This window comes from Seriola lalandi, unplaced genomic scaffold (genome assembly GCF_002814215.2).
Source record: "Seriola lalandi dorsalis isolate HSWRI2012SDOR001 ecotype SW California unplaced genomic scaffold, Sedor1 jcf7180002054689, whole genome shotgun sequence".
NCBI lineage: Eukaryota > Metazoa > Chordata > Actinopteri > Carangiformes > Carangidae > Seriola > Seriola lalandi.
In genome coordinates, this window is record NW_019525242.1 from 1583535 (window position 1) to 1609671 (window position 26137).

Sequence of the window (26137 nt, forward strand, 5' to 3'; positions counted from 1 at the left end):
AAGATATCACAAGTACATGTACAGTGAGTGGAACAATGCGCTGTCAAGTACCAGAAGAAAAATTTTGCTTTACCTTTTTATAGTGATTTTTATTCAACTTTACAAGTAAAAACCAAGTTTGCATGAGAAGCTTAAAATAAGCAAGAAAAAAAACCCATAAAACCTTCAGGCTGATGCTGAATTGTCCAGGTGGTGTTTTAAAGTGTGTTGCATGACTTGGCGCTGCACATGCAGCACATAGCAATAAGTACAGTAAATGTTTTGGCTCAGAGAGAGGGCTGCATTCTGTAAATAATATAAGGTGTTTATGATCCCACTCTATCTGCAGGGATGTAGGTCAAGCAATACAGAGCACATACTCGCAAAACCTTCCTGAGCTATTTAAATGTGCAGGAGAGTAAACTATTTTTAGCTTTATTATACTGGCTTTAAACGGAAGAGTATTATGTTCAATCATCTGGCTTAGGCGATAAGCCTGTCATAAATTCAGTAAACTGAGGGCAGTAGGAAGCACAACTAGAACTAAGCTAAGGAAATTAAAACTAATTAAAATGGTCAGCAACTCAAGATGGGTAGTGACACATGAGTCATAGACCAGACAGTATAATTACTTGCAGCTGCGAATGCGCCAGCAAATTAGATGGATTAGCTCTGAATATATTCAGCAACAATAAGGCCGATGATGTATGTAAATTGAGGGGTTTTAATTTTTTGATTTGCTTTCAGGTCAGGAATTATTAGATTTTTTTTTTTTTTTTTTTTTTTTTTTACACAATTTTATTTTTTGTACCTTTGCCCTATTTTTCTTCGAATTTCAGGCACCGTAAAGTCTCTGAGGTTACAAGTAGGCACTCATTTGCTTTAAGGGTTACAAGCCAAAAATTGGCAACTATTGGCTTAGTAAAAGAAAAAAGGGCTGTTTTAAAGGAGCCGTCCTTATGATTTGCAAGATACAGTATTTAAAACATGTTTAGAAAAAAACTTGCTATTGTGTAAAGGATGACACAGACACACAGAATAAGGCCAGACTTGTTGATCGACGTTCTCTGGTCCTCAGTCTAATTTTTCCTCTGCTCAAATTTCACAGGTGATCCCTGATGACATCTCCCATCTGTCATCATCTAGTTGACATGGATTGATTGTTTCATTGATGCTTTCAAGTTGTATTATTGATATTTGTTATATTTACATACAGTCTATATAAGTGGTTGAAACAGGGTTATGATGGATTTTCATGCAGTTTTATCATAGTGTGTGAAGAAATATTTCAAAGCAGCTCCTTTATCATTAAGACAAATTGCAGATTGATTGTAAATAACGTCCTGTGTGAAAGTGTTTTGACTGTAACCGTGTTATGAAGGTTGGAGCTGAATGTGTATTGGTGCCAATAGATACCTGATTTAAATATTGTAAAAATCAAAGGGCTTCAGTAGTGGGAAGAACTACAAGCATATGGTTAGCTTCATACAGTTAGGAGTTCTACATAGGTTGAATGTAACTTACCCATAATACATGTGTGGTATTATAAAGTCTTTTTCCAGACTTTGTTTGCTCCAGATGCAAACTTTGCAATTCTGCCATGTTTTATACAATATAACTTGATTTACACTCAGTGTATTTTCCCATATATCAGAGCATGGTTTTGTGTGGCTGTTGTGACAATGACCCAGATTTGTTTTGGCTTCGAGAGCAATAACACCAGCATCAGTTATTTACCACATAGGAGACACATTTTGTTCCAATTGACTCCCCCCTTGTATCCATATCATCAAATTTAGGTTTTAGAATGAATCATCCAAGTAACAGTTCATTCAATTTCACATTTAACGCCTATTTTCATCATTTGTCTATTGTATAGAAATTATTTTGTATGTTTTGATGAAAAGTTTAAAGGAAAAAAAAACAAATCTGCCTTGCAGGAAGTGGCTTGTCATGTAAATATATTGGGCCAAAAATCAGGTAATTTAGGAAAGAAATAGGTTACAAAAATTACTTGATCACCTTGATTGATGCTTGATTTGTTGAAATGCTTGTTGAGTGAACATTGGAAACTTATTGGAGATTGATAGTTGTTTTCATATGCGATCTGTTCCATATTCCATTTTTCCATTTGACTTGTTTCCACCTCTGCCATGTTGTGTTGAGCGTTAGGTAGGTGGGGGAAAAAAGTACTGTAGTGAAATATGACCTGTTTCAATAAAACATGCTTTATTGATGCAAGGTAGAAATATATCTCTAGTTGTCTTTTTTTTTTTCAATCTATACAATTTATCAGCAGCAATTTAAAAACTCACTTGACCAGTTTCTTTACTTGAGTCAAAATGTTAATACTCTGGTTGCATACAGTAAAAAAAAAAAAAAAAAAGTAAATCGTTATTCCAAGACAGGTTATGTTGTTCACGTATTGTCAAAGCATTTTCTTTAAAATCTCAAACTAATGTAAATACTCACACTGATGCAATCACACTGAAAGCCACACACGCACACACATACGAACATACACACTCGCTCCAGACCGAGGCAAAGTAAATCAGGGCTACAACATTTCTGGCACAAGTTTCCCCTATGAAACTGAATCTACAGATCGATAAGGCAGGACACTTGACTCCATTATTGTCTGACACAAAAAAAGCTCAAATTCAAGTTTACCGACAGGAGACATCAAAGTGTGCTTTCAAAATAAAAGGACAAACTTATCTGAGACGCCATAGCAGGTCACAACCTCCTCCTGCACACATAAACAGTATTGCATTACTGATGAGCCACACACTGTGGTGGGCAATTCAACTAAAACTCAAAAGATAAAATAACATTAGATAAAATAACATTAAAAATCTAATCAAAATGATTGTATGTACAAAAATAATGTCACCATTTCTGCAGTGGTACATCTGTGTATGAAAGGTCCTATCAGTCAGTCTATTAGTTCATCTTTAACTGTCCACTAAATCCTGACTTTTATAGTAGAAGTCTTGTGTTGTGCTGAACCTTAAAGGGTTATTATGCATAATTAAATTGTATTAATATTAGAATAGAATGATTAACCTTATCAATTATCGTAATGTGGTGAATGAGGACTACAATCAATGGCAGGGACTACTGGATGTCGTTTCTTTTCTAAATGCTAAAGCTAAACCATAGGGTTTATTTCTGGACCACAAACAGTAGGTGGACATTGTTTGATGGATGTTAAAATGTGCAATTTGTAGTGAAATGTGTCACAAAATTATTAAACACGAGTTTTTTCCAGAGTTAATGATTGACTTTTCCTACATACACATTCTGCCAAAAAACAAAAAGGAAAAATAAACAAACACAACGAGCTTAATTAGATTCAAAGGACCATTTTCAATGACTTGTTATGTTGTGTGTGAGAACTTCAAATACTGATCCAAATGCTACATCGCACTGACATAAAAATGATTGATGTGGTTCATTCGTAGAATGGCACTGAACATTTGTTCACACAGTCTAGGTTTACAGCACACTTACATAGGTCACTGCTGTCAACGACAACAACACTAGCTGTACTGAAAAAGATATCTACAGAGGTCATTTAATCTCATATTAATAAATCTGTATGTAGAATTACTAAAAAGAAAATCTGACACTGGGATTAAATAACTGTCAATGCTGAAGCACCAAACCCAGCTACAAGATTGATTGATTTATTGATTGATGATTAATTTTTACTTTTTATGTAATATACTATGAGAATATGAGATTAAATTAAAGGTTTTTTTTTTTTTTTGCAGTATGGTCCTTGTAGTGGGAAGCAGTGTGCAGCCTGTGGCCCACCAGCCTCCGTGGCCCCGTGACAACAGCCACTGGTGATTATTTTAATCCTAGTGCCCTGCCTCTGTTAACTTGAAGTCCTCTGCTGCTTGAGAATATCATAGATGTCATCCACTTTGCTTAGTCTCTCAAAGAAGGGGATAAGATCGAGGAGCTCAGTGTCTGACATGTCGTCAAACCAGGATGCTACAGGAACCTGCAGGTTTGAAAAAGCAGGATATGGTGGAATTAGACAAGCTTTTCAGTGCTCCGTAGAACTTAATACTATTTAACATTATTTCAATATTGTTCTATAAAACAGAGGAGCAATATTTTAGATTTCAGTGAATAACAGACAACTATTACATGTGCTTTAATCACACACATACTGTATCCCAGTGTATTCAGAGAAAGAAATATGAATGGCTTACTGCATTGTCGGGATGGAAGATGTAGGATGCTGGGGAGTTGTCGATGATGATGACCTTGTTGAGGTCTCTTCCCAAACGGCTAAGGTCTTTTACATAGTTCCCTTTGTGGAAGACACAGGACTCCCGGAAGAGACGGCTCCGGAAGGCCCCCCATTTGTCCAACAGGTCAGACACAGGATCTGCGTACTATAGTAGAGAAAAAAGTGATGAGCTAGGTTTATATGTTAATTTAATGATGTTGTACATGATTTATGAGAGACAAATACTTTTCACTTAAAAGCAACTAAACAAACAGGCTTCTAAACGTCATAGCACAAACTGATTTTTGGATTAGAGATAAAATTGCATCAACTGTTTTTTTTGGCCACTTGAGGGCAATAGAAACAAGTTGTAAACACATCATTGACAGGTATGTACAAGCTGCAAGTTGAAATTGTGAGTTTATAAGCAAACAGCTGCATATTTACACCAGCAGACCGACAGACACAAAGCAGCATTTGTAGTGATGTTTGTGTCTTCATCATCTGATGAAGGTAACTCAAGTATTGACCCTCTTTTGGCTCTGTGCTGGTCTCCGCTAACTCCTGAGTAGGTAGGTAGGTGGGTGGGTGAGTAGGTAGTGGGTTTTCCTTGTTGTTTCACTGAAAACAGTTGACTTCAACTTATGAAAATAACTTTAGTGGGTAAGCAGAGGAGTAAAGCCTCTCTGTCGATATGCAAACCTATGACTTAGTTGTGCATATTGTGCATTAGTTTGTTAATGATATGGTAAGTGTTTTTTTATTGTTATCTATGATTTAAGGAGCCAAATAACCACATAAGATACAAACATAACACTTTTATACTTATTTAAACATAAAAAACATACACTATCTCATAAGGACCATAACTTTTAAATGTTTTAGTTTTAAAATAAGCCCTTTAAACTTCTGACCACACACCAAACACAGACCAACAGCCAACCTGCATCAAATTTCAAAGATATATGTCTGCAACATTCAAATATGGACATTTTCAAACATGCCAGGCAGAAGAGCAGCATTTTATTTCTGACACTATATCTCAACGTACCCATGATACTGTCAAGCGCTGCAGACAAACGTGGCAACTAATACGTTATCAGGCAGAGAGCGTGTGTGTGTGTGTGTGTGTGTGTGTGTGTGAGAGTCGGTGAGTAATGACTGACCATATGCTTCAGAAAGTTAAGGTAAGGCTAAGGTTAACACGGTTTGAAGTAAATGTTAGAGGTTAAAATGTCTGTGCTATTGCCTGACAGGTATCATAAAAATATCTTTATGTGCGAGGGCGTATGTGGAAGGTCGCCTATAAATCACATGCAAAAATGAGACTGGGCTTCCAGTAATTCTAAACATAATGTTAATGAAACAACAGGTGAGTAGATTAGATTACAACAGTCTTCATCTGTGATGTACTATCCATCCTTCAGTTTGCAGTCAAACTTTAATAAAAAAGTGGCATAGATTCAGAACAGCGGACACACCTTGGCTAAGCTTGCAGTGAACAGAACACACTCAAACAATTCTCCCATCCTCTTGAGGAATTCGTCAACGTGGGGTCTCTTTAACACATACACCTGGGTGAAGACACAAAATACATAGGAGTATGAAATCCACAGCTGTTGTAACACATGCTTCAGTCATTAGGAATATGATCAACACCTTAAGAAAAACACAGGGGAAACAAATGTATTGTCTGTCAATAACTATGTTGCTATAATGCCATTAATTAGATACAAAGATTAGACAAAGTTGTAATATTCAAATTGAAACACACATGTAAGACTTTTCATCTACTTCCACTAAGATGCTGGCAGCCTTGTTTCTGAACCAAGTCATCCCGAATAGGCTTTCCCCACTTTAACAAGCCTATCCTGGATTACTTGAAACAGACCCAGGCCCTTTGGACATCAAAGCTCCTCTGTCTTCTGGGAGGCCCGGCACAACAAACTGTAGTTACCATTTACAGCCTGCAGGGAAAAAGTCACTGCCATCCCCCCAGCACCAATGAGCAGGGCATAACATGCGCCACGGACTGAGATTGATGGCCAGTGATTTCTGAGAAGCCTGCCAGGGCTTCCTCATTTCGTCAGGCCCCTGAAATAGCCACCTGCTGCTTGGAGCCATCAAGAGAGACGGCTACAGCACTGTCAAGGCTCATCCATGTCAGATTTTCAAATTTTAATCCTGAGAGCTTGTGAAGCAGCCTATTTTTCAGGTCAGAAAGGGCAATTTTTTGGTTACTGATATGTGGTGTCTATAGTGTAATAACAGTCAGTACTTATAAAATAGTGCCCTGTTATCATTCCTGTTTGCACAAATTTCTAAGCAATCTTTGGAGATTTTAGCAGGAAGCCTAGCAAGCCTGTAACTTACATAACTGGTGCTATATGCTTTAATACTCCAGTGACGTGATTGGGGCAGCACAGGAAGACAGTAAAGCTAAGAGTCAGTTAAGCACATAAAGTCTGTACCTGGTGAACTGTTCCATCAATTTCCACTGGAATGATAAAATCAGCATTGTTCACTGGCTGTTGAAAACAAAAGCAGATTGTTAATCACAAAAAAACAGCAACATCTCCAGATTATCTTCAAGTAAAACCAACACTTTCTAGAGATGAGAGTGACAGCAGTAAATCAGTTGCATATGTGTCAAATAGACACGCAGACGGTACCTCAGACGCCACACTGTTCATGATATGACTCTCGTCACTTCCATCATTGAAATACAGACGCTACAGAAGGTGACAAGGCTCGTAAAAACACCTGATTTATTTCGGTAGTTCTCACACCTTAAATATGCTTCTCAAATGTTAGTATCACCCCAAGCCTGTCCTATATAAGGCATTACACCACAGACTAAACTGGTAAACTATGAGGTAAGGGAAGGGAGACAGACCAAGTTTAACATCAATCATAAACATAAAGTGTAAGTAAACATAATTATTCAGAATTATCTTTCCATCATTTTACATTGAGCAGTCAGTGGAGCTCAGTGTGTGAGCTAATTGGCTGAACAACCTCCACAACACACTGACCCACTTCCACCCCACTTACATATATCACTGGTTTTATATGACATGTATCAGACCAAAGGTTTGAAATGTTTAATTTGTTAATAATAAGTTATTCTCCACTTTTAAATATTTATCCTAATAAAGATGATTATGCTCATCGCAACTGGACTATAATGTCCCTGGCTGACTAAGTGAGTGATCATAGTTCCACCATTGTTCGGCCGAATGCCATGTGACTGAGTTGGAGTTTGCCCATCGGCCACAGCTCTTTCAAACCGAATTGGCATAAACAGATTCTGTTAGGGGGCATTTATAGCCTGCTGTCTTGCCATCTTAGCGCATTTGTCACTAGATTTATTGACTAACCCTTTTTTTTCAAAAAGGCACCTAGTGACAAATCTTGTGACTTTTTGGACAAACCTTGGCTACTTTCCATAGCAAGGAGATGGCAGTAACACTTTCTCTCTGCGTCTGCTCTGTGCCGTGTGTGAGAGACTAAATAAGAAAGATTTTCAGTCTCTTCTAACTTTATCTCAGAGTGATCATTTTACAAGTAAATATAGCAGAAATCACGGCACAGTCTTTAATGCATGTGTTTGGTGGTGATTTTGTCAACGACATTGTGGTTATAAAATCTGCAGCAGCTTGAAAATGGCTTGGAAGTTAACATATAGTCTTAATAGGCTACATTTCAGTTACTATTTTAAACTTGTTGTTGGTTGTCTGACAGTGTGGTTGGATACAGTTGGAATACAATTTTTGTTTTGGGTGACTTGAGTATGATCAATTGATTTCTGACAGTTTTCACATAATATTATATATATATTTTCTGTTTGAACACCTTAAAAAATGAGTCACACAGCACACTGGCTTTCCTTTGCCTTCCACATGCAACCACCTCTGTGTTACCTAATGCTATTTTTAGTATATGTGTCAAAGTAATAATGAGTTTTATTATCCACCTTGTGTTAAACATGGAGTTCACAAAGTCTGACCCTGTTTACACATAACTCACAGCAATATCCAGTGACATCCTTTAGGACAGTCTGTGACCTGAGAAGGACTAAACACCACATGGCATTCATTACATAATTTGTCGTGACACAGGAGACTCAACTTTTGGCATTGATTACTTTGTTCACTGAATGCGACCTTAAAAGGTATCAAACGAAACAAAAGGAAGCCAGTTATTTCTAGGAACAAAGAGAAACTCAGCCTCTGAAAGCATTAACGCTGATGGATATAAACTGAGTTATGTTGTGCAGATTTTCTATTTAAAAAGGTGTGTATTTCAATTATTTATTATTCATCATGTAATTTTTCTTACATCAGGGCACAATATTTATAAGTAAATAACTCAAGTTAGCATTGTATTCACAGGCTATTTTTGAAAGGAAATACTGCTTAATAATGACTAATTTTGTGTTGTTAGTTTTAATTCCTGAAAATATGATTTTTTTTTTTTTTTTTTAATTGGAAATCAGATGCTTTTTTGAGATCTCACGTGGTTTTCAGGATGCACGATGCAGGTGGGATCTGTATCGGGAAACCAGAGAGCCAATGAAATAAATAGTTAATGTATAAGTGGCATATGAGCCCAGTCCTTTAAGATAAAAATAAGTGCTCTTAAAAATATGCAACATGATATAGTGCATATCCTACTGCTATTTTGCCTACTTTTGCTTGGCAAGTACATTGTTTGCTTTGACAGTGAATATGGAAGCCTAATGGATACTCAGCAAGAGAGTCCTTTTTAATTACTTGCAAAAACGGCCTTTTAGGAATTTAAAAGTCAAGAGTATAAAAAAGGCTATAAAAATCATTTAGCTGAAATGAAACAAGCAAATAAGGAAACTTTTTGGACAGAAGTGAGTTATTTTTTAAGATTCAAATATAACTTAATAAATAAATAATAAATATTAAATATTAGCAGTCTAGATTTTTTTTTGTGAGTGTATAATCTATACAAAGGCAAAAGTCTACTGTCACCCCAATACACGTGAGCTAAAAGGCTGTTGGACGCATTCAAACTGACAGACTCCTTCAGACATGATGACGTCATAATTCTCAGTCTTTGACAGATACATATTTAATAAGAACCGCTTTTTACTCAAATGAGTCCATGAACATCTTAGTGTGAAAAATAATTATGGATGAAAGATATTTGCTTGTGTTTACAATGAAGGCAAGGCAAAGTGAACAACTGTTTATAATATATAATAATAATATAATTAATTTATTATCTTAATACAAACCAAATCTCACTGAGCTCTGTTACATTTCAGTGATGACAGACATGTTTCTCTACTGTAAACGGTTAAACATTCTGGAAAAATACAGTTATTCTCTTTTTTGGCCAAGATTGATACCATTCTCATGTCATGTTTGGTAAATATCAAGCTAGAGCAAGCAGCTGGTTAGCTAGAAACTAGGGGAAACAGTCTTACTCTGACGTTACAAAATCGACCTACCAGCACCTCTACCATGTTATACCTCTGTTCAAAAACCACAGCATAAAGACAACACGTTGTGTCTTATCATGTGCTGGATTATTTCTTGGTTGGGTGTAGTAACCTCCTGGAGTCTCCGCTATTTGTCTGGTAGCCTGATGGTGACTACACAACTCCAGGAAGTTACTGCTCCTGGCCAAGAAATAAACGACATGTGTCGTTTTGTTTGCCAAGTTGAAATAGAGTGGAAACCACACGCAACTGGCACTGGCACTGTGGCAATGAACAATGTCTACAACACAGCTCTTCCAGCTCAAGAGAAATGGTCATACTTACAATAATTATCTGTATTTATGACGTGAAAGAAAAAGATTTATACCTTTATAAATGGTTTATAGGAAAACCTTGCAATGTAATTGTGGGAATCAACATTGCATAAAGACCTGCCCCTCAAACACTGCACACATATAAACAAATATTTTCACCAATACAAATACAATCCAATCAGAATAATCTGACTTGTACTATGATCACATAAATACTCTACACATAGTGGCTTTACAGTATCTGAATGGGCAGCACACACAGTGAGACGAAAAGGACTTATTTCTTTTCATTTTAGAGAAACTGACCCTTAAATTATTATCAAAACATGTTTGATTAGGAATATAAGCATATGTAATGATGTCTTCACACAGTATAGTATACAGTATATACTGTACATAACTATAAGAAATTAGGTCATACAGGCCAACTTACCTTAAATGAACTATGCACTAATGTTTCATCCAAATCAATGACCACACAGATCTTCCCTGCGTCATTCGATTTCATCCGTGGGAGCAATGGTTTTGCAGGAACCTGAAGACAAACAGACAGTTTAAGACCTAAAGCTCATGTATGGCAAATGTTGCCCCTAATCAAAAAACTCTTTTAGCTTTCAAATCCACAATATGAGCAGCAGCTACAGCTTACAGTTCCTTTAAACATAAGAAATTACCATCTCGAGATGTTGTGCAGGGCATACTGATCATTGTGTTTTTCTGTGTTGTGTTTCTTGTCAAGTAAGAGACTGGATTGTGTTGTGGTGTTTCAGTGAGGGGTTACAGGAAACCTGGGATGCTACAGCTGCTGCCATGTTGATGGAGCATGTTAATATCACCATACCGTGTCTCATCCCTCAACAAGTGGTCAGAGATAGGTGTTTGTTAGTGTGCTTCTGATTCTAAAAACACGCTGGCATGATTGTAGCGGCTGCCTGTAACACTAGCGCGTGTGTTGGTTGGTGTAGAGTGAGCTGCCACGTGATGATAACGGCAGAGCTGAGAGTTTGACACAGATACCACACAATCTGCCAAGTTAAAACGTCCTGTAACTTATTCCATGCCATAGTTGACAGTACAGTCTTAATGATATAAAAATAGACCAGCAGCACTGGGAGCAGATTTACCTCGATCCTGGGATAATTTAAAGTTTCAGCCAAACTTCTGAAAACACAAAATCAATCTCATTCAGAGCTTAACAGTTAAGGTGCGACTTATAATACCTGCTCTATCGGTGGAATGCAGTACTCGCATTCACAAGTCCAAGAGGATTCATCGTCACTCTGCTCCTCTTCTGAATCCCCGCTTTGTTCAGAGTCGCCGTTTCCCTCAGTCTGTGCGTCCGGTCCCTTGTTTTTGGTGTGTTCTGCGAGAACGCTGTGAATAATATCTAGAGGAGGTCTTATTTCATTTAACTCAGAGTCATCGTCTGGTTCTGGAGTTTGTTCATTGTTCCCAGCAGAGCAGCTGGCTGAGGTCTCACTCAGTTCAATAACTTCAGTAATCCCGAATCTGACTGATTTGCTCTCCACTGAGCAAACTCCAGGGGCCTGTGACTCAGTCTCTTCACTAGAAGCATCCCCACTAACTTTTCCATTGATTATCCGATCGTACGATATTCTTTCAAGTCCTTTCAGGGCTTGTTTAATAGATGACTGAACGCTTTTAATCTGATATGCATGGTAATCCTCAACACCTGGTTCACGCGCCTCTCTATTATCTTCATTATCTACAAGTGACCAATACGGCTCCATTTCTGAACATTCAATAAATTCTTTATCTTCAGGCTCATCCTTTTTGTGATCAATAACAGTTGTCTGTATGTGATCAGTTGTAGAGGTACCATCACGAAGAGATTGATGACTCTTGGCATTGTAGATCTCGTCTTCATAAGCATCACCTTCAACAGAGATGTCCTCGGCACATGGTGCACACATTCTCTCCTCTTTACCAGGAGGCCGGCAGACCTCAGCTTCTTCCTCATTACAGATTTCAGAAACTTGGTCCTCAGATGCACAAGTTTCTCCATCAAAAGTGTCCTCATCTTCCTCTGCTTCTTCGTAATCCTCTGCATAAAGTGCATGGGCTTCACACTCGTCGTCTTCAACTTCTGCCAAACCTGATTCTGAATCTATGATCCAGTCTTCAGTTTTTTTCTCTGACTCACAATCCTCTCCGGTGGTTGCGTCTGCTGCCTCTTCACATGCTTCTTCAGGACATACATCAAAACATACATCGGCTTCCTGTACATCAATTCCCTTATTGATTTCTTCAAATGTACAGATATTTTTGGCTCTATGTTTCTGTGCTTCTTCAAGATGCAGGCACTCGTGTATATCTCCGCCATCAAAGCAGGAGATGTAACGTTGCTTTTGTGCAAACGCGTGTCCGTAACAGTCAGCTCTGTCAAATAAATCAAAGTAATCCTCAATGACAATATCAACAGTGGGCGTTTTCTTTTTATCCTCATCGCTTTCGTCAGGATGGCTTTGTTCGATTTCTTCATCTTCTTCAAAAGATTCCCACTGCGTCTGCTCATCACTTGAATCTTCCTGAGCTTCCTTTTCAGATTCCCCGGACGAGTCAGAGCAGAGATCTGAGGGGATACTGCCATCAGGACAAGTCTTAAAGGACTTGGTTTCAATAGAGGAGCAATCTGAGGCGCCATCTTCTTCAGTGCAAAACTCTGAGCAGTCAGAGGTTTTGTCGGAGGTTTCACATTGTTGATTTGTCTCATACTCTTCGCTTGTTTCAACGTCATCATTTCCACACATCTCACAGTGATCTGTGGAAATGTCTAATGCAGTGGCTGTCTGAGGGTGTTCTTCAGTGTCCAGGTATCTCTCACAGTATTCACTGGTAAAGCTAACATGTTCGCTGTCATCAAAGTGAACAGGTGTGTTGAAATGTGGGGAATTTACAGCTTCTGAAGGTCTGCAAGACTCTTCATCACTGGCCTCTGTTTCATTTTGTTCAGAAGAATAGCTCTCTTCATCATCATCATCATCATCATCATCATCATCATCATCATTTGTGCAGTCGGTTTGATTCTGAATTTCGTCATACTCACAAAGTCCAGTGTCACAGTCCAGTAAGTCCACTGAGTCAGAGATATTAGGTGAGAAACCAGTCATTTCACATTGTTCAGAGTCCTCTGTTGATGTGTCTGCTTCAGAGTCACTCTGCTGATCAGAGGGCTCGTACAACTCGAGCTGATCTGTGCTTTCTGGTATATAATCAGACATTTCACACAATCCAAAACTGCCACAGTTCATTGACAATTTATCTGGCTCAAAGTCAAAAGACTCAAACTGCTGACCAGAGGGCTTACATTGTTGAAATAAGTGGAGGTGTTCTACACAGTGTTCACAGCAAGGACAACATTTGGAAGCTAAGCTATGATTAGCACTAAGCTCAGAGGACTTGCAAGGTTTAAAACACTCACAGTGTTGAACACATTCGTCAAATGGTTGGCTTAACCCCGAAGTGTCACATTTATCGAGGGTCTGGTCGGATTCAAAAAATCCTTCACTTGCTGAATATTGCTCAAAGCTATCAGCATGTCCATTGCAATATGTACATTCAGTCTCATCTCTATTCATGTTGCAGTGCTCCATGCATAGGAAAGAAGAGTCCATTTCTCTGCTGACAGTTTGCTCAGTGTATTCCACGAGGACCTTTAAGCCAAGTCCAGCACTTCCCTTTGAAGGGTTGGTTAAATCTGCAGCTTGTTCTGCAAGCATGGCTTCAGCTGGCTCTCCTTCTCCAGAGACTTTAGCTGGCTCAGAGTTTTCCAAATACATCGTGAAATTATCTCTCAGTCTGGACTATGTTTGTTCAAAGTTTACACTCCATGCATTAGGTCAGGATCTTGTTGGCGCTCAGGAACCAGCAGAGTCCAAGTCCAAACAAGTGGCAGCACACTGAAGGGTCCATTCAGAGTGGATATGCAAACGGCTGGTGGGGGGAGTCACTGAGACCACAGCCAGCCTGAGAGTAACAGCAACAGGAGCAGCATGCACGATGACATGACAGGTTGTCACAACCAAAACTGAGACTAGCACTTGACTCGACCCCCTTTGCCAGAGACCAAGCAATTTATTTTGGGGGCTTGGAAAGACGTGACAAATAACTTCTGGAATATCAAATCTCTATAAAAGGCTGAACTAAGGCATAAATCTGAAACTGACACCTGAGAACATCTTGACCACTTGATCTCCAGACCTTAACTGCCAAACGCCAAGTTGTTTTCCAAGAATACACTCATACCATAGCAGGTATTGTCAATTGTCCAAAAAATGACATGTAAAGGATTAGCAGTCAGTCCTTGGTGTATCAACCACGATCTTGGCATATGTAAACATCCTAACCATTCACATTTATTCATATTCAAACATCAACACGGAAATTCTCTACTTATTAAATGATAAATTAACTAATAATCGATCAGTTATAGCTTCTATAATTACTTTAATCACTCCTGATGCCAGATCTGCATTAGAGTTTTCTGCTGTAAGCCAAAGGGAGTCTCCACTGCACCAACTATGTGCCTTATTTGTGGCAGCAGCTGTTTTTGGACTGATCTGGTCAGAGTCACGCTTCTGTAGCATTTACGCCATTTCTACACTTCTTGTAACTCCTAGTCATCTTGATTGATGTCTGAACACTGAGTCCTCTGCAATACAGCCGTACATTACCTCTTAGCAAAGGAAAGACGAGTAAACATGAATAGCTTTGAGCCAAGAAAACATGTGTTTCACACATCACACAGCTGTCAATCACACGGACCACATGCTGCTCAAAAGACGATGGAGAAGGAGGGTGAGAGAAAGCAGGGATCACAGGGATTAGAGAGGGATGTTGAGAGATGAACTTACTTTTGACAGAGTCCCATTTTCTTCTACCAATAAGGGGGCATTATTTTTTACCGGAGGTGGCTCTGTTTCTCTGCGACACAGACAGCAGAAGAGACTGTGGAAAAGGCCTCTGCTGCGAGGCTTCTGTGAGGGGGAAACTTCATTGGCACCTGAAAGAGAGTGAGAGGGAGAGAAATTATATAAGGGGTGATGCTCATATCGTACTGACTGAAACTGATACCGTTTCTCTTCATCTTTTTCACTTTAAAATCTGTAAACCTTGCTAACATTATCATTGGTATCATTCTTCAGTGTGTATGCTAACATCAGGCTGTAACACACATCACATGTGGGATCAACTCAATTGTAACGGTATTGTTTTTTATGCAATTACAGTGATATTCCATCAGTTACTAAGAAATACTACGTATTGTGTTTTAGTTACATGTGTGTGGGACACGATCCACTTCATGACATAAGTATTGGCGCCGATGCTTGTCCAGAGTATCTGATCTGTGTACCGCTGTGGTGTCAGCAGGACGCCTGCTGTGTTCTGTCGTGTTGTGTAGTGCTTGGGCACGGCTATTTCAGTTGCATAGCAAAAGGTTAAAAGATATTGCATAAGAACGCATATGTGTACATTGCAGCCCCGAAAATAGTCAGATGAAGACATGCTGTTGCATTTCCGGTGTGTAATTTGTTTTAAAACACAAGGATTTGCTTGAAATGATCATGATCATGATTTGTTTTCCTAAAGGATGCATAATGCCTCACAGGGCACATATTTAAACATAGGCAACAGCATTTTTAAAAATGTATTTATTCATAAGTATTTCACACATTTTACCAATTTTTTTGTGATAAACCTGAAAAACAAACAAATCTCAAAAAATGTTATTACTGTTTTTAAAGACGACATCTTGCTTTGTTGATCTGCATATAATAGTGTCTTGTCATAAAAGCTGTAACATGTGTTGTTACATGTATTGTAGATACTACGATTGATTTGCAACATTCACCATTAAGACCTGAAACATTTTCCAAATATAAGCAAAACAAAACTTAAGGTTATTATCGATACACACTGTATTTGCTTACTTTGTATTTAGATTATTTTTTATTTTTCAAAATAAATAACTTCAGTGTAAGTTTTTGCAAAATGCACAATCAATGAGAAATTTATGATTTAAAAAAAATACATATTTTGGTTGCAAACACAAGCTATGGCAATGCCACATACAAAATGTATTTCATACTATCTTGCATTCTGTCTTAACATCACTAACCCGTTTAACAACAGCTACTGGCACACACAAGTGGTCGAAAACATCCCATCAGCTGGTGTCAGAGTGATGAGAGCCGGTATTTACAAAGAAAGAAAAAGCTGAGCCCTGATGAGCAGTCAGAGCTGTCAGCTAAGACATTAGCATGCCGCTCACACAAGACTAAATCTGGTGCCCCAGTATGGGGCATACTGTATCATGGACCTGTCAAGCTGCTTTGGGTGTAAATGTGGTATGATTGAACAAGTTGCACGATGGGCTCCCTTACTGAGCAGTCAACACATGGGGGAGTGGTAAGTGGATACAAACCAGCTTTGAATGATACTGGATGCAACATCAAATCGGACTGTCCATACTGAGTTTTTGTGTCATTTATCATCGTTTGTCATCTAAACTAACTTTAAGGACAAACATCCAATTGAAGCAACAAAACTTTAAAGGAATTGTTGAGGATTTGATGCTTTTTTGTCCTATGTGAAAGTGAACAAAACAATCTTTAGATATACAGTAAGTATAAGTGGAGCAGAATGAGCAACTTGAAGTCATCACTTTGGGCTTTAAGAAATTTTAGTCATTAGTTGCAGCCTTATACTGGATGTTTACTCACAGATATTGTGACTGTGATATGAGTCACGATTATTGTTGGAATGGTCATTTTTGCATTTCACTTGATGATTTTTGTTTGGGTCTGTACCAAACAAGTATGTTCCCTTTCATTTGGAGAATGTGATTTGGGGGCCAAGACATCTCTGCAGCACCCCAATGGTTCATTCATGGTTTGTTGTGGCACATTTTACCTTTATCAAAAAATTGCAGATTTGGATATTGCACTTGCAATGTCAGGAGATTAACTGTGCGGCCATAGTTTGCTGTTCATCTGGATGTGTAAAACCATCTGGTTTTATGAAGCTCATTATAGGTTGCAGTAACAAATTTAAAGCCTAAATGTTTCTGTGCACAACACAAATAAGTGTTGTGATACTGACAACCACAATAACTGAAAAACCTTTATCTAATATAGGAATGTTGTAAACAAGAAATACATTAATAAAGGAATCATTTAAATTGCTTAAATTCCACTTAATTTAGAAACTATTTACTTATCATTGACAAAAAACTGATTCTGTACATAATAAGTGTGTTTGTGCCATTTTATATGACAAGATATGGTATGATAACTTTGAATACAAAGAGAAAAACAAAATATGGACATATTATAACAATTCAATTACATTATACATTTATCAATGACTATCTCAAAGCAACATACAAAAAGAAATGGCACAGGTAACTCTAAATAAACTATACAAACAAAAACTAAAACTGTCTTTATATGAACTTTTCTATTTGGCCCACTTACGTCTCTGAACACGTGTGACCTACTTTTGAGTGTTATTCCCTATGGCTTTAGCCTGTTGACTGCTTCATTCAGCTGGAGTTTAAAGTGGACGAAGCCACTAGAGAGTGGTCATTACTGCCTGAGCATGCTTGTTGGGACATTCCTCTCTTGGTCCCAAGATGAACGTTTTGTGTGCAAACACGTGTGAGGGAACTGGGCAGGTGAAGGTTGTAGTGTTAAAAAACATCACGCTGCCCAGTGCATTACCACATTACACATCAGAGCACTTAAAATAGCCGGGGAGAGCAGCTGCTTACAGCGGTTCGTGATGAGATTCTCTGCATGGGTGTATATATAGTGCCACATACTCACACCAGGCCATAAACAGTCACAAACAAAACCTTGTTGTCCTACATACAAACCACGGCAGGAAATGGCGAAGCAGTGTGTTTACACTGCACAGAAATGCTTGAGTGCATGCACAGAAAAATGAACTAAATTAAACCACTGACACTGTATACTCTGCAACATCGTGTCATTTCCAAAGCTTACCAACGGTCATGTCTACATTGCAAATGTCAACATAAACAGAATGCCAGGCTGCACACACAGACAGCACTGGCTCCTGAGGTCCCTAAGGTCCAAAATCAAAGTACAATTTAGGTTTCCTTTTGATTTCTATCATTAATAAAGATAGATAATCCTCCAATAGATCAGTCAAACTGTACAATTAAAAGGAACAGCTCCTTTTAAGCCAAGTTATTTGCATAAGAACCATGTGAGAGGGAAAATAAAATTCAGCCAAAAACCTTCAGGTTGCCAGAGTGAAGGAAACGTAAAAGTAAAGTATAGTGTGACGAATGGTAAAGAATAGGGACATGGTTTATTAGTGCACAGCCACGCTAGTGGTTCTGCCAGGCTATACTGCACAGGTACAGTGGTGTTTTAGGCTACATGCTAATGCCAGCATCACAATATTAAATCTGGCAATGATTTTTGCAGATGTCTAGTCAGAAACCCAAATACTAGACAAATGAAGATTTTGACCTGATGATAGCACTAGAAGAACCACGGCCTTCATTTTCATCTCAACTCAGCTACACACCTGACAAAGTGACAAAGTTTCATGACTGTCACCATGACAACGTCAAAGCCGTGCAAGATGCAAACAGACAGTACTCAAAACCACCTCTGTGGTAGTTCCTGCTACAGTAGGTGGCACCAGGACCACATTTTGCCATTAACATTGATGATGATTGATGGGTTACAGACAAATTAAGATATGTTAAAAACAAAAAAGCTACAGTATGAAACCTACACAACACTGCTGCTTTCTGGTATGGTGATGTGGGGATGCACTTGTTGTGGTATTGGTCACTGGCTAATAGATTTGCATGCATTTAAAACTTTCATTTCTTCTACATGTATATCAAGCCATGTCTAATAGTTTAGTTTACATTAATTAAAAGTGCTATGTTTATTCAGCACACAGCTTATGCAGCATTGTGTGTTTTTTTTTTATTTTTTTTACTGATCAGCCCCATGTTACGTGTTGGGGTCAGATCCTGACCTGCAGGTCAGTCACATACATGGCATGCTGGACCAAGGACAATTTATAGTATTATTTTAACGCTGACACTTGACTTGTATTTCAGGGCTACTGTTACAACTGCGGCCGTATAGTATTATTTCGTTGTATGTGCGCTCTTTGTGTTGTGACAGGTGGTGTGATCATGAATGTAAATATATGTGTGTCGGAACCAGACGGTGATTGGGGCGCAGCTTTCACAGTGGCAGCTGATTGGCTCCTGTCCTGGCCACCAGGATTTAGAGAGCAATATGGCGCTGAGTAGCTAGAGGGGAGAGCCACTTCTTTCGCCAGTCCCAACCAGCCACACTTCATCATGGCCATACGTCTTTTTTCTTTCTGAACACCGTTTGTCCTGTTTTGTTAGACAGGGAGCTTAGTTGATGTATTTTGGTTTTGGTTATCTTGGCAAGTTATGTTTAGTTATCAGGTAGACCTCTTTTGTTTGTAATTTTGTCCACCCTTAAGTTGTAATTTCCTAATTTCTGTAAATAAAGACTCCCATTGATAAATTTAGCAATTCATTTTTGTGGCTACTTGATACTCGGGGAAGATGTGGTATTCATGTTGTGTCCTGGCCACCCCTAGACGGGACATAACACTACACATTGATCATAGTCCTCTGCATCCAGATTTTAAACAGCAGTGGGGAGATTACAAAAACAATTCAGCCAAATGTAACACAAGCAACCATAACCTACAAGTAAACTGTTTGATACTGCAGCAGATTAAAAAAATAAAAAAATACAAGCTAAGTGTTTTGTCAATTCATTAATCATTTATCACATTATTGGGATTGCAGCTAAATTTCCTCATTGCACTTCATTTGCTCCTTGTTTAATCAGGATTACATTAATAATTAGGAGGTGGGAATGAGTAAGAAGCAAACTGTCCTCCAACATTCCTCACACCTCCCTGTGCGAGAGGCTCAGACACTGATAATGAGGTTACAGCATTTCCAAGGGGCAGCAACGACCTCACGCTACATCAGTATGCCTGCTTAGTTGAAAGTAGGTTTATCTGGGACTCTTTCAGGCTAGGCATGCCTGTGTACTTGGCTGCTTCTATTCCTATCCAGACGCAGAAAGAATGAGGCCTCCCACGACCGACTTTCCGCCACTTTGACACCCGATATTCTGTTACAATCTGACAACTTGCTTCACACCCCTGCAGACCAAATGGTATGGCAGGTTCATGGTGGCTAAGCCAGTCTTAGGTCAGGTCAGCTCAAGGTTTAAACATTTTTTGCATCTGAAAATATTCCGTTTACAGACTGTCCCAAGTCATGTCAAGTACTTTGATACAGCCAATTTCCAAATTCCAAAATTTTACATGTCCAAGCTGCAGCTCTGCTAAAATCCCGATTTTATAACATCACCTAACATAATCACTATAAGCATAAGTTAAAGACAACAGGTGTGCTATGATTTCAGCTATATTTACTTGTAAAATGATCACTCAGAGAGAAAGTCAGAAGCAACAGTATATCTTTCTTATTTTGTCTCTCACACAGTGCACACCCTCGGTCTGGGCAACAAAACTGCTGCCTAGCTTGAGAGAGAGGTGTGCTCTTTAGAACAAATGTCTCTAAATATATCCGCAAAAGCGCTATGTTAGCAACACTACAGGCTGTAAACGCCCCCTAACAGAAACTGTTTGTGCCAATTAATTTTGAAAGCAACGGCCAAAGTGCAAACTCCACGAGATGTAGCAGTCGGCTGACCGATGGTGGAACTTTATCACCCAGTCAGTCACAGACATTCACATTTATAGGGCTGGCCCTGCTGTAGTTACTATATGTGGTTTGATGGTGCAGAAAATGATCACTGAAGAATATAAACTAGAAATATACAGTGGGGTCCAAAAGTCCTAGACCACGTTGAAAATCTCTTCATATTTTCACACAAGCCTGAAAATAATCAGATGGTTTGAGGATTCAGAAACATTTAAAAACCCAACCTAACCCAAACACAAGAAGTTATCTCATGTAAAGTGAAGAAGAAATATTTAAGGATTTGCACTGTTTCTAGGTTAGCAATCACATTTAAGAAAATTCGGGGCATTGACCAACTTTACTCCTTTGTATACAAAGTCAGATTTCCTTGAATTGTATCCCTTCCACTGAGGCATGCGTTCAGGTGACACTCAGGTGGACTTGATCTACTCAACAGAGGCTCGTTCAAGTAACTCAACTTGCAGCCAGTGTTCATCTGTTATAAATCAGGCTGTGCCTTAATTTCCCAGCAGGTCATTGCTCACTAAGTACCACTGTGATGATGATAGATTACAGGTGTCAGTGCATGGAGCTCTAAAATGCTTTGCAGAAACTGAATCAGACTTATCCAGAGCACAATCAGGCAGACCAAACGTGACCACACCATCAGCAGATCAACATATCAAGTGTTAGTTCCCTGAGAGAAAGAAAAGAAACTTCTTTACAGATACAGAATTTGGTAAGTAAAGAGCACAAGACTCCAATCAGCAGAAGTATCATCAAAGAAAGCCATCTTGTAGTGGTCTGTAGCAGTTTATAAACCACTTTTCAGGAGAGGAAACGATGCCAAATGCTTGGGGTGGGGTAAGAAATATCAGCATTTCACAAGGATCACTGGAAAAAAAGTTATATTTTCTGATCAATTCAAGTTTGAGATTCATGGCAGTAACAGAAAGATGTATCTAAGGAGATGAACAGAGGAGAGTATAATACTACAGTGTATCAAACCCACAGTAAAACATGATGGTGGAAATATTCAAGTCTGCCGGTCTTTCTCCTACTCTGGGGTTACAACTGCACCAAATTGACAACACACTGACCAAGGAGAAGTATCACTCCATTCTTCAGAGACATGCCGCACTCTCTGGTTTTCATCTTCGTGGAGAATAATTCATACTGCAGCAAGATAATGACCCCGGTGACCTCAAACACAGCTCAAAGAAGACCAAAGTAGACCAAGCAGTCCTGACTGTCATGGCCTCACCACAGTCACCTGAACTCAGCCCCACTGAACATTTATGAGGGAACTTGAAGAGTGAGAAAGCCAAGCGTTCTTTGGAACATTGTCAGATCATGCTGGGATAAAGTGGGTCACCAGGTTATGAAGCGAACACTACAGATATTCTGAAATTAATGTACATTTTGAGATGCAGTTTTTCACTCTAATTGTGACCCTGATATGTTTGATCTTTTGTAATTAAAAAAAATTGTATTACATTTAAAACAAATGCAAAATAGACATATCTTGACTCATGGTCAGACTCTTGGACCCTACTGTACATTAATAGCAGTGTTATCATGCCCATAAAACTGCAGGATGCAGAGGTGACATGAGATAAATATGCAACCAAACATAAAAAGAAACATCAAGGAACAGTGCTGTTTGCAAGAATCAAACAAGCAAAGACTATGCAAGAAATTTTGGCAGGAAGTTTCATAGTTTAAGGATTCATGATGCCCCCATTTGGCTGCAGCAACTCGTGAAACTAAAGAAGTGCTGAGGACAACTCCCCCTTTCCTTTTTCTTTGGTCCCTCAATTCTGGATGGCAGCCATGTTTTGGACTCATGACCTCCTAGCCAAGAGAATGTAATCTGAGACCATGCTTGAGTTGGCTTGTAGTAGTAAACTGGAGAGTACTGCCACCTCCTGGCTGGACTCAGCTTTACAAGGGGTAACAACAGACACAATGCACAGCGATGCACAGTTAAACACCAGCTAGAGTTATTTCTTAATCCCACTTTCCCTCAGGTAACGCGTTGAAGTATTGTTTCGTTGTGGATAGCTCATTTAAATAACTTGATACTTATATACTTCATTTACATTATACTGATAAAAGGGAATGCCATGGCACAAGGGTGGTATGATTAAACATTTGATTACAAGTTCATTACCTCATTTGTCAGTCTTATCTCTTCAAGTGCATGACTAGAGCCACAGAAACAGTTATATAGATATCTAGCTACTTTTTAATAAAAATTGACACTTACTAGTCTTTGCTAAATGAAAAGACCTGGCAAGTCTATCAACCCCTCACTAGTGCACAGTGTTTATTTGAGGCATGACTCTTTCTTTGTCCCTAGTTTAAGCATTTCAAACTTACAACCACTCAATTACTGAAATAATTCTAGATGTTAATGTCATAAAGCTAGGTTTAATAGTATAAACATTCACATTATTAATCCCAGTTGGGGAATTTTTTCCTTATTTTCCTCCTGCGCTTTAGCTAACAGCAGGCAACCAGCAGCCAACTCTCATTCAGAGGCCAAAGCCTTGGTCAGGAGCAACAGCAGGCATATTTCTAATGTTTAACTTTCATGCTTTTTGGTGTGCGAGGAAGCCAAAGCACACAAATAAAAGCTAACACAAGCAGCTGAGCTTTGTAAAGACACAATGCTTCACCACAGAGCCACCATGCCAGCCTTCAGGCCTACTTCAAGGTGATACAAAAGTATGATAATCAGAAGTATTAGACAATAATCAAAGAATTTGCTCTGTATTACTCCCACAACAGTTAGGAAGGTTAGATTTTATCAGCAATTGCTCTCAACAGGTTTGTTGTGTTAGTGTGGCCCTTTTTTGGTCATGAAATTTCCAGTCTGTTTGTGAATAGAGCTCTTGTTGGTGCTGGTTATCTTGATGCCCAGAGTGAACTCTCAATCACAGACTTTATAGGCATTTGACATGTATTTATGTTACCAGCATTAATAAAACTCTGGAATCACTTGGTCCGGAGAAAACTGAATCAACATTTCTGACCAAGACTCTTGAATCATTTTCAGGCTCAAACAGGAAGATATGAGATGTTGCCTATAAGCTATCTGTACTAATTATCATATATATGTCACCTAATAAGTAACAATAAAAGTATCTGACTCAATAATCCAGTTTTGTTCAACAATGTACTGCAGAATATAAAACAGTCCACTCAAAAGCTCAATGCATTTCCCGAAGCCAAACTCCACAGAATAAATATAGTATATAAATGTGATGTTAAGTGAAGCTGCGTCTCTGAGAATTAATCAAGGATGATGATAAAGCTGACCATGAGTCCGGGTTTGTCTTGATAGCTGCTAACACTGGAGGGGATTAGTCTTTCTTTTCCTCCTGCAGGTCATGTTCATTCAGCAGACACCAGAACAGTGTTTTGTTGCTTGATAACATCAATGATTTTGCTGTGAGCGTGTAGCTCAGTGACACAAACACTGGTTAATAGAAATGTCCTTTTGTGAGAATAACAGACTAATTGTATTTTTGAGCTCCTAAACTTAGACACAGTTATATGCAAAGATTTGGGCACCCTACAAAGTCATTACTTAGCAACACCCTCTTTGACAACTGTTAAGCATGTTGGAGGAAATATTCTGCTTTGGGGATGTGTGGCAGCGAGTCTTACCAGAAACACTGCACCGATAGAGGGGAGAATTAATTCCACTAAGTATCAGCAAATTCTGGGTGGAAAGAAAAGTTAAACTGAAAAGAGACTGGCCTCGACACAGGACAATGATCCAAAGCAGACCTCTAATCCACCATGAACTACTTCAACTACTTGAAGCTTGAGGAATGACCCTCACTGTCCCCTGACCTGAACGTTACAGAAAATCTGTGGGCAGATCTTACACATGCTGTGTGTTCAAAACAGCCTGAGAACTTTAAGTGATCTGCGAGGAAGAGAAAGAATAAGTGGAAATTCCTAAAAGAAGAATTTAAAGCCTCTTAAAACCTCTCTAGCTGCAACACAGTGTGTGCAAGCTGTAATATCTGCCAAAGGCAGGGTTAATAAATACTGACTTAGTATGGCGCCCACGCTTTTGCAAATGCCACAATTACTATAAAATGTTATGCTATCAGTGCATTAACATCTGGAGAATGTTTTTAATTTAATGTCTGTTTGCTGCAGGGGTTATATTTACTTCTTTTCATTTAAAAAGTCAACAAAATATGTCATTTACCCAGGAGTGCCCATACATACAACTGTATATGCCATGTCTGAAGCACCTATTGACCCAGAGCTACTGACAATAACAGTAAACAGTTAACTGTAAGAAGATATGAAGAGCCACTGCTGAGACAGACTAATGAGTTAACATTGGCTGTGCTTTCCATGAGTTACCCATGATCAGATCACTATGTGGCCATTTTGTAAAAAAAAATACCTCTCTGGGAAAACTAGAAGAGATTTAAAAAAAAAAAAAAAAAGGAGCTGAAGCAGCTCAACATCCAAAACAATGACAGTGTCAACTGTCAGTGCCTGTGACCCCGCCCCCTTTGAAGCTACGCATTGTTTCTGATGTTAAACTCACTTTCTGCATAAAAACTATGCGGAAGACAGTTAAATTAGTCACTTTCTGCTTCAGAGGCTTGTTCAAATCCAATCTCCTGCCTTATTGGATTCATACATTTTGAACAAAAAGCCACTGTCCGTGCCCATGGCCTACTCACAAGCCTAAACCGGCAAACTCACTCAAAGCGAGTCAACATGTTGAACAGGACTTCGAGGTTTTCATATGCGTTTCTCAACAGGAGGAAACAGTGTCTTAGCTCGTCCAGAGAGCAACAGTAGACTTTTCTGACACCTCGTTGCCCTAAAAAACACCGCTGTCTGGTGTCCCGGTGACTTTGTCATGCGCAGCTGAATAGTTCAGAAAACTTTTCCCAAACTCACCTTCCTCACGGATAGTCGCATTTTCCTCCTCCTCTCTGGTTACTTGCGTGATTATTGACGGCGAATGGTCCATTAGGTCCGTCACTCACAGACAAGCACGTTATCAATGTAGAAAAATTACTTCGAGGAGTTATGGCAAAAAATAAATATATTTTGCCACTCCCTGTCTGCAAGCGCGCATACTGAGCGTAAAATTAAAGAAACGCTTTAAACGACAGAAAAGCGTTCAAAAGAAACCATACTGGTCCAAAGTTCCCTAAAATGCAAAGGTAACTGTTTAAAAAAAGTTATTTCTAAAAGTTGTAACGTTGTACAAGTTCATCAATTTGACCATGCTAACATGGAACTTGACGGTTTCAAGGAAGCCCCATTCTTAAAGCCACAATGCAGGATATGAAGCT

The 26137-nt window shown here is 38.9% G+C and overlaps 1 protein-coding gene across 2 annotated transcripts; it reads right to left on the reverse strand.

Moving 5' to 3' along the window:
- Window positions 1-2186: 2186 nt before the first annotated feature.
- LOC111667421 (carboxy-terminal domain RNA polymerase II polypeptide A small phosphatase 1-like) lies at window positions 2187-26097 on the reverse strand. 2 transcript variants are annotated; one of them, XM_023423087.2, is made up of 7 exons: window positions 25737-26097; window positions 14890-15038; window positions 10449-10550; window positions 6697-6753; window positions 5707-5799; window positions 4206-4391; window positions 2187-3991 (listed from the first exon to the last, which is right to left on the reverse strand). In XM_023423087.2, the coding sequence occupies exons 1-7, from the start codon at window positions 25807-25809 to the stop codon at window positions 3863-3865; spliced, it is 789 nt and encodes a 262-aa protein (XP_023278855.1). In that variant the 5' UTR covers window positions 25810-26097; the 3' UTR covers window positions 2187-3862. The 2 variants fall into 2 exon arrangements, with proteins under 2 accessions (XP_023278855.1, XP_023278854.1); XM_023423086.2 differs by lacking the exons at window positions 14890-15038; window positions 25737-26097 and adding an exon at window positions 11236-14833.
- Between the last annotated feature and the right edge of the window lie 40 nt (window positions 26098-26137).